We start from the raw sequence: 12,553 nt of genomic DNA, 5'->3' as shown, positions 1-12,553 counted from the left end.
GGACCAGGGAAAAGAAAAGTTCAGTAAAGTGGTTCCCTGATGTTGCCCATGGACACTGTAATTTCCAACGGACTTAAAAAAATTCTTGAAGACATGACATATGACACTGTGACTCAAGTGGTGAAATCTGACATGCTGATCATTTCATTGGGAGAGAGAATTTTCCTCAAAAACAAGTTGGACGACATCGGGCAGACATCAGAAATAAGATGAGGGAACTTGCCAGACTTGTTATGGTTGCAAGACAATTCGACAAAGACATTGTCTATTTGAAGGACTTGATCAATCCAGGAAAGTTCAACACATTTGAAATGCCTTGAAGAGGTTAACAATAAAGCTCTCTGACACAGCTTATATTATTTAGTCGCCGTCGTGAAGGAGAAGTTTCAAGGATGGAAGTCCAAACATACCTGCAGAGAAACAAGCACAGTATGCAGGATGAAATTCTGGAGAGCCTGTCACCTTTTGAGACAAAACTATGCGGGAATCTCATCAGGGTAGAGGTACGGGGAAAAAGGGGCCGCAAAGTACCAGTGCTGTTCCCAACAAATGTAAGAGTCTGTAGAACTTTTGATTGAAGCCAGAGAAGAGGTTGGGATCTCCCCGACCAATCCTTACATTTGTATATTGCCAATACCATTACTGCTTTTGTTATCATTGTTATTCTACTATAGCCACTGCTGCTGTTATTATTCATAGTTGTAATTTTTCCATCTGCTTACTACTCTCATTATATAAATAATTTTTGTCATATGCATTTAATGTGTTGGTAATTCTGTACACATGACATCTATTGCACTTCTGTCCATCCTGATAGAGAGATCCCTCCTCTGTTGCTCTCCCCAAGGTTTCTTCCCAGTTAAAAGGTTTTTTTGGGGAGATTTTCCTGTTCCGATGTGAGGGTTCTGGGACCTTTTTTTAAAAGAATGACATGGAGGGCTGCTCTGTTGACATGAAGCCTCACTTTCTGAGTGCATGCAACTTTAGCCCACAGTGGGCTACAACGTACAAAAAGAGACTCCACGACACCAACAACATGAAAGTGAAGTGCTGCTACATTTAAAATAACTTTGACAAAACAGAGCAATATAATGTCAACTTACCTCCATGTCGCTCATCACATCCCGTCATTGTTTACAGTGGAAGCAGATGCCAAGTCGAACCCACCCAACTCCTGGCTCATTCAGCAGCGTATGCCCCGCCCACTACATCCATCATTTTTTGAGAGCAAAGCTTTTTGTTTTAAGAACAAAGCTTTTAAAACAAAAACCTTTGCTCTCAAAACAAAAAGCAAAGTTGTTGTTTTTTTTTAGAGCAAAGTTTTTTGTTTTGCAGACAAGAATTCTCGTTTCATAAGCAAAACTAACAAATAATTTATTCTCAGTTTATATCATTTTACTTACAAACTTGATTTTTGATTGCAATGCGAGAAATTTGCTCTCAAAACATTTTTTTTGTTTGCGTAATAAAGACACAAATATACCTTCACACTCCCACACGCTGCATCTAACGTAGTCTGCCAAAGCCTCCCTCCACTGTTTGTTTGGGTGATTTGGTGTGTATTGCATTTTTTTTAAAACTGCATTAACGATAAATACAGTATACAGTGTATATTAACATAGTGTACAGCTCGATTTATGTTTGTGAGGCTCAATGGATCTCTGCTAGAATAGTGTTGCATAAATAAAACTTTACTTTGCTTAAAAAAACAAAGGACAGTAGTCATGTGTTCTCCATAACTTTGAATAACCATATCTTTTACAAAAATGCGACAGAAAAATAGAATTTTTATTTAGCAGGTTATAAAGAGCATATATACAGAGTGTAGCACAGGGTGCTGAAGACCACTATTAAATGCTGCATGTGTGGAACAGTGCTCATCTGACAGACTCAGTTGGAGAAAAGTCCCCTCGGTGCACCGGAAGGACACATTTTATAGATGGGCCCAATCCCAATGCCCCCTAAAGCCTCAAACCCTGAACCCTCAGGGACTTACTGGCGTAAGTGGTTGAGTGTGAGAGACTGAGGGCTTGAAATGGTGTAAATACAAATGGGAGAGCATTCATTCATATCAACATATCACGTTACCATGACAACGAAAAAAATATGGACAATTGTGGGTATTTATTTTATGCTTTGTACTCCCTGATTTGAACGTCTTCCAGGCTCTTTCCTCACAAGATGAGAGGTCATTTCAAATCATCTATTTACTAGTTTTTGTCAAAACAGCTTCAATGACAAAATTAAATGTTCAATGAATAAATAAATACATTTCCTGATTTAATTTGTTTTGTTCCATCTTTAACCATTAATGTTTCTGTGTAAATATAATATGACTGAACACACCTGGGCCGTCCTCTTTGTTTACCTTTTTTTTTGGGTTGCCCTGTGTTTAACCCCCCACTTGTGGGTAATGCCCTTGGGCAAAGTCTGCATCTAATGCTGATTTACGGAAAGGGATCCTAAAGGGCTCAACATGTCTGCCAGAGAGCCCTCAAACAATCGATGATTTGACAGTGGGACAGAACTAAACCCTCACGTGTGAGTGTGGAGATTGGGATTGAGCCGTGGAGTCATTCCCTTTGCATACACACACGCTCGTGGATCAACACACTCCCGACACAAACCTGTGTGTCCACACCGACAGCAACATGTTGAGATATCCTCATTTTCATATCTACAGGTACATGAATCCATCATTGGGTGCACTGAAGGGTTACTTAAGTTAACTCTAAGTCCAAGAGACTCTAGAGCTGTGATCAAGTTCACCTAAATACTTTCTACTCAAAAGGCTATAAGGCTACACATTATGGCACTATGGCATCTCGAAATGAGATCCCTGTAAATTCCGACCCAGTCCTGCAAAAATGTAGCACATTAAGTGCTCAATCATTTACTAAAGTCAAGTCTTGCTGACTGACTTGACTTTAAATCCTTCTGATCAGAGCGAATATGTCACCATCAATATGAAAGAAACAAAACCTCCAATCATATGACAATTGCCCTTGAAAGCTACAATATGCATCTCGCAATGAGCGGACAGAAGTGGATGTTTTTGGGGGCTGTAGCTCTGTCGTCGGCTCACATGGTCCTGCGAAACTGAATGTTGTCTCCGTGTGTGGCATTGTTATTGCAACGCTTATGTCTATTAAGTGTGACTTAACGAAGTCTTGTGTAATTATAGATTCAGAATGTGTTTGCGACAGAGGCCTAGCTGAAGACACCAGAGTCCAACAGGTAGAAGTTGTTTTATAGGTTTGTCTGTGAAGTTGAAAACTCTGTGGACAACATAACTACAGCATGTTGCCGGTGTGGCTCTTAGGCTGCAGTTTTGACACCGATAAATTACACCAAACGTAGCACGGAGTTGAGTTACCAGTTCAACTTTAAAACTTGTTCCAAACTTGTGGGCAAATTGGATGAGACCCACATGTCATTTTAGATCATGATAATGACACATATGTCACAGTCATTTTTGTGGAAAATCTGTCTAGAAGCTGTTACTGGCAACCAGCCAGAATAGTCTGTTTTTGGCACAAAAAAAATAATCCAGCAAAAGTACCCGACAATTTGAGGTACTTCATCACATTGATGCTGAAGAACTGTAATGCCCTACTACAACCTGAGATATTGAAAGGATAACAGTAACAGATAATAGTACGGTTTATCGTGGATATATCAGTATCAGCATATAAGCCAGAATCAAAAAGAACCGTTTGAGGTGGTTTACATTACATAATTGCTTTTACACTCAGTCTGGTTGAACTAAGGGTTCCTTTCATGTTAGGTATTTTTGTAACAAACATCTTTTTAAATTAAGGATAATTTATCATCATTATGCATTTGGCTTGAGAAAAACAACAACTCCTCAAGTATCAGCATTTGCAAAAACCAAAGTATTGGTTGAGTTTGAGCTACTATGTTATCATCTAGTCTAATGCTACAGTCAGTGACAGAGCGACAGCCCCTTCAGTTACGTGGGGCTCTGGGACTCAGAGAACCACTGAGCAAAGAACCGTTTAAGTAAATGTGAAAACAAAATGAACATCAGTGCTGCTTCCTGGCAGGAGAACATTTCAAAGCAGACAGCTGGTCAACATGAGCAACTGTCCAAACTTCCAACTTTTAAATGAAGAGGAGCGGAGAGGAGCTAGGCTAAAAACGTACCCTCTGCTTCAAACCAGAAGTTGCATGATGTAACTTTAAATTTTTAGAAAGTCAAACTATGTACTCATACCTGCCATTCGTCTCCAGGCCTGTCACACACACACTGGTGTTAATCAAACAGACCAAACCCCTGAGCACCAAAGGTGTGACATTGTTATCAGTGACCGCTGCAGATAATAAAAGACATCATTGCGGATTACCTAAGAGACTGTAGCTCTGTCTCCACAGCCGTGTGTCCATCTGTGTTTTCATGAATGACTGCATCGCTAACGTGGCTGCGCTCAAAGGAGTCGGGACCGCAGCTATCGCATGGGTCCTCCATTTGACCCGCCCCCTCTTCCACTGTCTCTTCCTCAGTCTCTAAAAGGCTGCGCTGATCCCACAGCTCCTGGCCGTCGCACACTTCGATCCCGGAGTCCCCCGTGAAGCGCCGGTACCTGCCCGGAGTCGAGTCCTTGCTGGGATTGTGAGCGCTGTGGAGATGGGTCTGCGCCACCTCCGGAGTGGTGGGGAGTGGCGCATCGCCGGGTACGGAGATGGCCAGGTGGAGGCGGGGAGATTCCTCAGGTGGGTCCGTGGGTGAGGGTGCTGACTGCAGAGGGGTGTAGGGGGGAGGCGGCGTGACGGGACGGTCAACCACCTCCTCATAGGCCGGCAGCAGGTAGGTGGGCAGGAATCCTGGAGAATGACACAATACAGACAAGAATGAAAGACGAGTCTCAGTGTCCCCCCTAAAGCCTTAAACCCGGAATCTTCAGGGACTTAACTGACGACACCTGTTAAATGGTTGAGTGTGAGAGGCTGCAGGGGCTTGAAATAATATACAAAAACACCTTGTTGCGACAACCTTGACAACGTCATAAACTGTGGGTATTATTTTTTTTTTTTTTGACTCCCTGATTTGAGCGTATTCCAGGCTCTGGCCTTACAAGATGAGGTAATCGTCAAATATCTATTTCCTCGTTTTTGTCAAAACAGCTTCAATAACAAAATGACTACTACTACTAGCATACCTCTGATTTCATGTGTTTTTATGAACCATCTTAAATCCTTAATGTTAATGTGTCTGTGTAAATTCAATAAGCCAGGCTGAACATTTTGCTGTCGTCTTTGTTTACCCTTTTTTCCCCCCCTGGTAACCACGTGTTTAACGTCACATTGATATGAATTGTGGGTAATTCCCTTGGGCAAAGTCTGCAGACTTACGGAAAGTGTAAAATAAAAAGTTTGAATAAAAAGTTCAAAATGTCTGCGAGAGAGCCCCAAAAAAACACTTGACGATCCGACAGCCCTAAACCCACGTCGACATTTCGGGAGCGTGCATCAAAGTCCGAGAGTTCGTCGGTGTGGAGATTGGGATTGGGCCTCAGTCGTGTACAATGACTGAGGATGTTTAGCTAAACTTAATTCCATTTAGCTTTTCTACTCCAACATTCTCACGATCGCAAAGGAATGTAGGGTTTAAAGCTGCACTAATCAAATGACATGATTTAAGTGAAAAAGGGGTCAAACATCCCCAACTCTTCAGTTCCCCTCAGCTCTATGTTGTGTTTTTGCAGGAATTTTGTACGCACGACTGTAACTTTTAAAAGACACCCACTTTATTTGTCTTCCTCTGCTGACTGCTAAAGCCTCATTATCTTCAGCTGAATTTGAGAATGTATTTTTACACAAATCAAGGACTGAGAACCTACACATATAGATATTTGAGCATTGTACTAGAATAGTACAAGTAAATGTGAACCTAAGTTCAGTCTTGTGTGTTGTAGATGGAGTTTGTGAGTGAAGGTTTGACAACTTGTCGCTCATTGGACTTGCAAACATGCACAATGTGTCAGAGACGTAGAACCTAGCTACGTGTGGAATGTGCAGAGGCAGCAGCGTGCCAGACTCTCACTGAGATAGAGGGGTAGCTGGGAGTTGTTGTGAGCCTCTCGGTATGCGATGAGGTTGATCTCGTTCTGCCGGCGCTGCTGCTGGAAGCGCTGCTTGGAGCGCCAGTGCTGACAGACGCAGCAGCACGTCAGGATAATGATCAGAGTCCATACCAGCCAGAACCCTGCAGGGAGCCCACAGTACAGAACACACTTAATACATATCTAGACAAATGGTGCAAGGTGCAAAGAAAAAATATATATATATAACTGTCAAAATCTCAGCTTCAGTACTGAAAAACAAATATAAAATGTGTTTAAAAAAATGATTTTTTTTTTGTTGCTTAATTCTTTTCATTGACAAAATAGGCCAAAAATCAGATTTTAATGTTGTTTACTATAACGTGCTAACTTTCAGTGGGTGTGTCACTGCTGAAAAAGTGGTGAGATCTGTCTTTGTTCAGACCTTACAGACATTAACATGCACCTTGGATGATCCGATCACAAGGGGACAGCTCTATGTCCGTCAGTTCACACCTCGCATTAGAATGTGACCACTTGATTGGATCTCACTTCCCCGTTCGATACGCAAACAAACACATACATGATTTCTGTTCATAAAGACCAAATGCGGCAGGCAGCAATAGGGGATAATATACTATAATATCAGGTTTTTGTCTACTGGCCGGTGGACATAGCTTCAGAGAGGCAGGAATGAGAGCAGGTGGGCGGGCAGTAGTCCGATCAGTGCAGAGCACCAGAACAAAAACACGAACACACCACCAACAGTATGACAATAACACCCAAAACTATGGATGCACCAATCTGACTTTTTCAGTCCCTAGCAATAGCTGGACTTTGGTGTGGCTGATATCAGTGTTTAATCAATAAGCTGTATGTCTCACTATGTGGAAGAGGCTGGGAACATTTTCTTTACATGTAAAAGAATATCAAGCTTGACTTGACATTGATTTCTTAACTTTGTTTAACAAAATATAACAAATTAATACATAGATATAAATGTGCTGAGTTGTTAAAAAGATAAAAGTTCCTCAAGATTAACAGGAACTCAAATTCAAGTGTAAACCACTTTAAAGCAGCGACAAATTGGTCAATAGGGATGCTCAACAGCTGACTGTCAAATCAAATAAAGAAAGTTCAATTGAATAACATCTAAACAATATTTATTTATCAGTTTTCAATTTGAACTGGATGAATTATAATCATAAATAAATGTTATTCTCTCGTTTCAAGTAAAATAAGGGCTGGATTTAAGAATAAATTCAATAACAGAAAGCTTTTGAAAAATGTGACTGTACTTCATTTTAGAAAAATGTATTTCACCGAATTGCCCTGCAGCTTTAAATTCTGTTCATTCAGGGTAAAGTAATGTCAACCAAGAAAACCATGATATTGTGTTTTTTGCATCTACTAAAACGAGAAATTTGTGTGCAGGGATTATATCTGTGGTTAATAAAACCACTTGTTTCAGCTCTATTCCTCTCTGTTAATCATTGTTGGGCAGTGAATTAATGCGTTGGGATTTTGATCATATTGGGCTCCTAGACTGTTTATTTTCTGTGCCTTCATAACGGCTTTCAATGGGTACGTTTGCTCAAAAGTTGTGTGCTTTGTCTCGTAGTGGTGCTTCACATTACCGCTTTCAATAATCGCCACGGTCTCTGAACATATGAGACATACTGATTTTAAACTGCTTGTAGGAAGAATTAACATATAAGAGTTTGTTCATTCTTGGTTAAAGACTCTGGTCTCTTTGACCACTTTTCTCTTTTTGGACAACGTCATGTGAAATAACTTCTCTGACTCACGTATTATTCTCCGACGACTCGTTGTGTCACCCGTCTCCCCCGTGTGTGTAAATCTCACTTGAGTCGGGAAGTTTATCAAAATACACATATTTGATTGGCTGAGTAGCATCACATGATGTGATTTACAATGCATATAATTGGTCGGTGTGTTTCCTGGACCGCTGAACAAGTGCCATAAAGGCTAGAAAAGCTGCGCTCCGTCAAAATGTAATAATGATCAATTATCTATCGGTTGTAGGTCCAGGGTCCGGATACAACGGTGTCTGGGTCCGGATCCGGACCGCGGTCCGCCTATTAGTGACCCCTGGTTTAGAAGTTACAGAGTGAGATCTCCTCGCCTCAAACCTCCTCTCTCTGTGCTTTACTCCGACACACACCACAGTACACACATCATGACGGAGATAACAAAAAGACACTAAGTTTTATAATAAATCTTTGGCCACTGGTTGGCTTGGACGTTCTTTGTATCAAAAATGCCAGAGATTGTTCTGAAGGGCTGGGAGTCCTTATGTTATAGAAGCACCCACATGCCATTTTAAGGAGATACAACCGGGCAGCCGCACAGCAAAACAAGTGCTGATTGTAGGTGAAAGATTAGTCACAGGGCCCGGCTCCACTCGGTCAACTGGTACAAACATCAGATCCTCAATCTATGTCATCCCTTTTGTTGCATTTCAGATTTCCTCTCATTTAAAGTGTATTCTTTGTGGATAAAGTAAAAAACTATAAAGCAAATGTACATGGTATAAGCTGTATGGATTGATTTATTGACACATTTATGCACTTGTGGTTTTGTGTATTCCTGCTTCGTGTCATTTAATAAGTGTCATGACGAGAAACCATTCAAACACTATCACTGGATACAGGGGAGGTAGGTAACTCACACCACAGTTCATAGTAGTAGCTGCAGCACTGTGTCTCTCCACAGCAGTGACCCGACTCGCAGATGTAGCTCTGATTGTTTACTCCCTGGCACACCAGCCTGGCCTGTAAATACACAGACATACCGCTCTTGTTACACACACTGGATGGAAGAGGCAACGGAAACAACTTACAGCATTCTGGCACGGAAATACCAAGAGCAGGGCATTCAAAAAAAACAAAACATAAATGACTTTCCATAACACCCTCCTGCATCGCAAGCACATTATAAATACTTTCCTTATTACTTTTTACAATAAATATGACCATACACTCGGAAAGTGATTACTTTGTAATGTACTTTTGAGCACCATTTTTATTTTTTTATTTTTTATTCAAACACCATTTAGGTAGGGTTGTATTAGTAGGAGATTGTCACGGTACAATAACCATCTCGGAAAATATCATGGTTTACACTTTTATTACTATTATATGTTACAATCAGAGTGAAAACAGAATTACAATAAAAAAACGCAATTATAAAACTGATGTATGTATTATAATATATTAATAGTTGACATGTTAGCAGCACTATAGCATGTAACATTATCTACTAAATGAACATCAGCTGCGAGCTACTTAAATAATGTCCTATGATTATTTACAATTAGTTTCTTTCTATATTGTAGAAAAGCAAATGTACAGTTTGATATAATAACCGTCAATTGTATTACGGTGATACTGGTGTATCATTACAACCCTAGTTGTAGAATGATCAAATCATTCTAAACAAGCTTTCCTGTGATACATACGGAATAAATGAGTTATGCACAAGTCAAATTTGACTGAGGGTACTTAATGTAGGGAAATTAAACAGTTAAAAAAAAAAAAAGATACAGTCCTGTCCTCTACTTAAACGATAAACTGATTGTCAAAAATTGTTTCCGATTCATTTTCTGTAGATAATGGTCTTACCGTCTCACCTCTAACCTTTATGTCTCTGTTTTACATATTGTTGCTTCTCCTGCTGAAGTAAACAAACTTGAGCTCAGCTGCCCAGAAATCCTGTCTGGATCCAACTGGGCAGAGCCTTTGGAATCAGATATCACATTGCCTGTAAACACTGCTGCATCACTCAGAACTCACTGGAACTGTGTAACACAGGCAGCCACTGCTGTGGATGAGACCCCACATTAAATTACCATTTCTACCTGCAGCAGAAGTAATACTCTCCAAGAAAAGACTAATTATTTGGAATGTAATACAGCTAACCAGCTAGATTAGATTTCAATGTGTCACTTAAATTCATCACTGTTTTCAAGATTTGGAGCTAGTGCTGGCAGACCTTGTTGTCCCATTTCACAGTCTCTGAACCATCAGCATGAGTATGATACCATAAGTGATCAATACATCTTCTGTATCTTGATATCTGTAACCACATTTTGCGAGATAGTGTCACTAGGGTTTGTATTTCCTTAAACAGCTCACCTCAGTTAACGTTAAAACAGAAATCAAAACGAGTGTTATTGCTAACGTTACCTGAGTTAGCTTCTAATATACTATTTCAACAGCACTGCTAACTTTAGTTACATTACCCATGTTTGCAACTGTTGGGGCGAATAAAACTGGCCTCCAAGCAGGGACGTGTATTGATATATCAACGCACAAGCTCGTAAGTAGCAACCAAATAATGAAAAATAAAATAATTGTTCAGTCAAACTCGGGGTAATAAGTTTTAGCCAACAGGCTAACTAAGTTAATGTAGCTAACTAACTAGCTACGCTAACGTTAGCTGTTCAAAAAACGTCGGCTAAATTAGCTTTTACCTCTGTGACTGTGGCCTCCGTCGCTGAATTTTCCTGTCCAACGATGAACTTAAGTGACCCCATTGCCATCAAATAGAAGACACTAGTATATCTTAACCGCTAAACTGTAAATTAACAGTCGCATTGTTAATAAAACGTCAGGCTCGGTGGCTAACCAAAACAAAACATGTTCGGCTAAACTTCAACAATCTGAGAACTCTCAGCCATTGGTCCATTCTTCAACGTAGCCGGTATTCTTTTGGACAGCAATTGGCCAATTCTGTTGTCACTCTGAAATGGTGCTTTTAATGACTGGCGCATCATCTGTCACCAGGCAGGCGGGGTCTATTTTACCTCAGCACCAGCAGTCAACAGTCTTTTCAAATACGGAAGTGTTGCATTCACGTTGCATAAGCAAACAATATTTGCCCTGTTTTTCTGATGAACGAGGTAATTATCTCGATAGATCTGAGAAAAGTTTGCATGGGGAAAATCTGCTCTGTTTATCTGAATTAACAATATTCCCCCAAATCCTGCAAGAATACTTCTGATACTTGAGTATCATATTTTAATGCTATTACTTAAGTAATTTTAATTAAATGTGCAGTGTGTACTGCGTGTACTGTCCTTATGTAGATATAAACAGCTTATTCTACGGTATCAAAAACCCAACCATTTAAATTTCCAGGCGTATTACACATTAAAGGAGACGTATCATTGATGTTATACTCCAATTCTGCAGATAGATCCCCTTGAATGCAACACACTGTTCCTTTAAGCAAAACCTTGAATGCAGGACTTGTAGAGTGTTTCTATATTATGGTATTGCTTTACTGAAGTGAAATATCACTAAATCTCTCCAACCAAAACCAAAACAAACGTGGATTAAACTAGTCAGGCAGGACAACACCGCTTCTATGAAATCAAGCTCTCAAGTAAATGAGAGCTTCTCTTGGGGTTTCAAGGTATGGTATCTCATTAATTCAGAATAACAAGAGCAGGGTACCGTCCCCCTGCATAGCCTCATGCTTTACTGCATCCTCCCGGTGGCGGGAAGGAGAGGGTGCGAGGGTTTCTCTTTTCTGCCCCATTGGATTTCATCCAGTCAACAAACTATCAAAGCGTACACGGACCATCAACATTATTGAGAGGCCCTCGAAGGCAGCTCTACTTCTCCGTCCTCTTATGCTGGACTGAGGACAGACTGGACACTACAGTGACTCACTATCGCCTCTCGAAGGTACAAGTGGTATTACAAGACAGGACGAGTCCGGGGCTAGCTGGTTAGCATGCTAATTTCAGTAGACATCTCTGCTACGCATCACATAGACGTCTTTGACGTAACGCCAACACTGTAACCTCTTCACATTCTGTTGATAATATTAGTTACTTTTTTTAAATGTTTAAAACTAAATTCTGATCAGATCTTACACATTGCACCTTTACAATTTGGATTATAACTCAGGGACTTTACAGAGCTGTTTTTTATACTTAACGTGTCACTGGAGTTTTGCCCCCTCCAGTGTTCACTCTACACAAGTCGGCCAGTTTAATAGTCCCGTACAGCAGAGTTATGCTGAAGCAGTTAGTTGACTGTCATGAATCTCTGTAGTGATATGAAATCGGCCGAATTAACTTCCCCTCCTCTCTCTTCCCTTTTCCTTCCATCTCTCTTCTCCTTTGAACTTTTTTGGCCCAGTCCGAGGGAACAAAAGCAAACAAATCACATTGTCCTTTCGGGGAATTTCGGCTTGTTCGCCGCCTTTCTTCTTATAGGCACCTCTCTGCCTTCGCTCATTCAGTGTCCCCCAAGAAAGTCAATGGTTCCTTACATCCCAGTTTGACAAGTCAGGAGGATACGCGCTAATCCCCTTAATCTGGCCTTTCTCCCGCGCGCAGCCACAGGGAGAGAAGGACCACAAGAGAGTAATCCTGTCGGAGAGACAATAGGATTAAGGGCCCGGCCCCGTGAGTGACAATCAGGTATCCACTGACTGATCTGCAAAGCAGTAGACCC

The 12,553-nt window shown here is 40.8% G+C and overlaps 1 protein-coding gene across 1 annotated transcript; it reads right to left on the bottom strand.

The window, feature by feature from the left end:
• Nucleotides 1–1,769: 1,769 nt before the first annotated feature.
• On the bottom strand, nucleotides 1,770–10,762 carry wbp1la (WW domain binding protein 1-like a). The gene is made up of 4 exons (XM_076076844.1): nucleotides 10,558–10,762; nucleotides 8,755–8,857; nucleotides 6,065–6,226; nucleotides 1,770–4,845 (listed from the first exon to the last, which is right to left on the bottom strand). The coding sequence occupies exons 1-4, from the start codon at nucleotides 10,624–10,626 to the stop codon at nucleotides 4,364–4,366; spliced, it is 816 nt and encodes a 271-aa protein (XP_075932959.1). The 5' UTR covers nucleotides 10,627–10,762; the 3' UTR covers nucleotides 1,770–4,363.
• Nucleotides 10,763–12,553: the final 1,791 nt, after the last annotated feature.

This window comes from Anarhichas minor, unplaced genomic scaffold (genome assembly GCF_050575085.1).
Source record: "Anarhichas minor isolate MPS153535 unplaced genomic scaffold, ASM5057508v1 ptg000058l, whole genome shotgun sequence".
Classification (NCBI taxonomy): Eukaryota; Metazoa; Chordata; class Actinopteri; order Perciformes; family Anarhichadidae; genus Anarhichas; species Anarhichas minor.
Note: the sequence above shows the minus strand (reverse complement) of the source record. Positions and strands in the feature narration are given on the sequence as shown.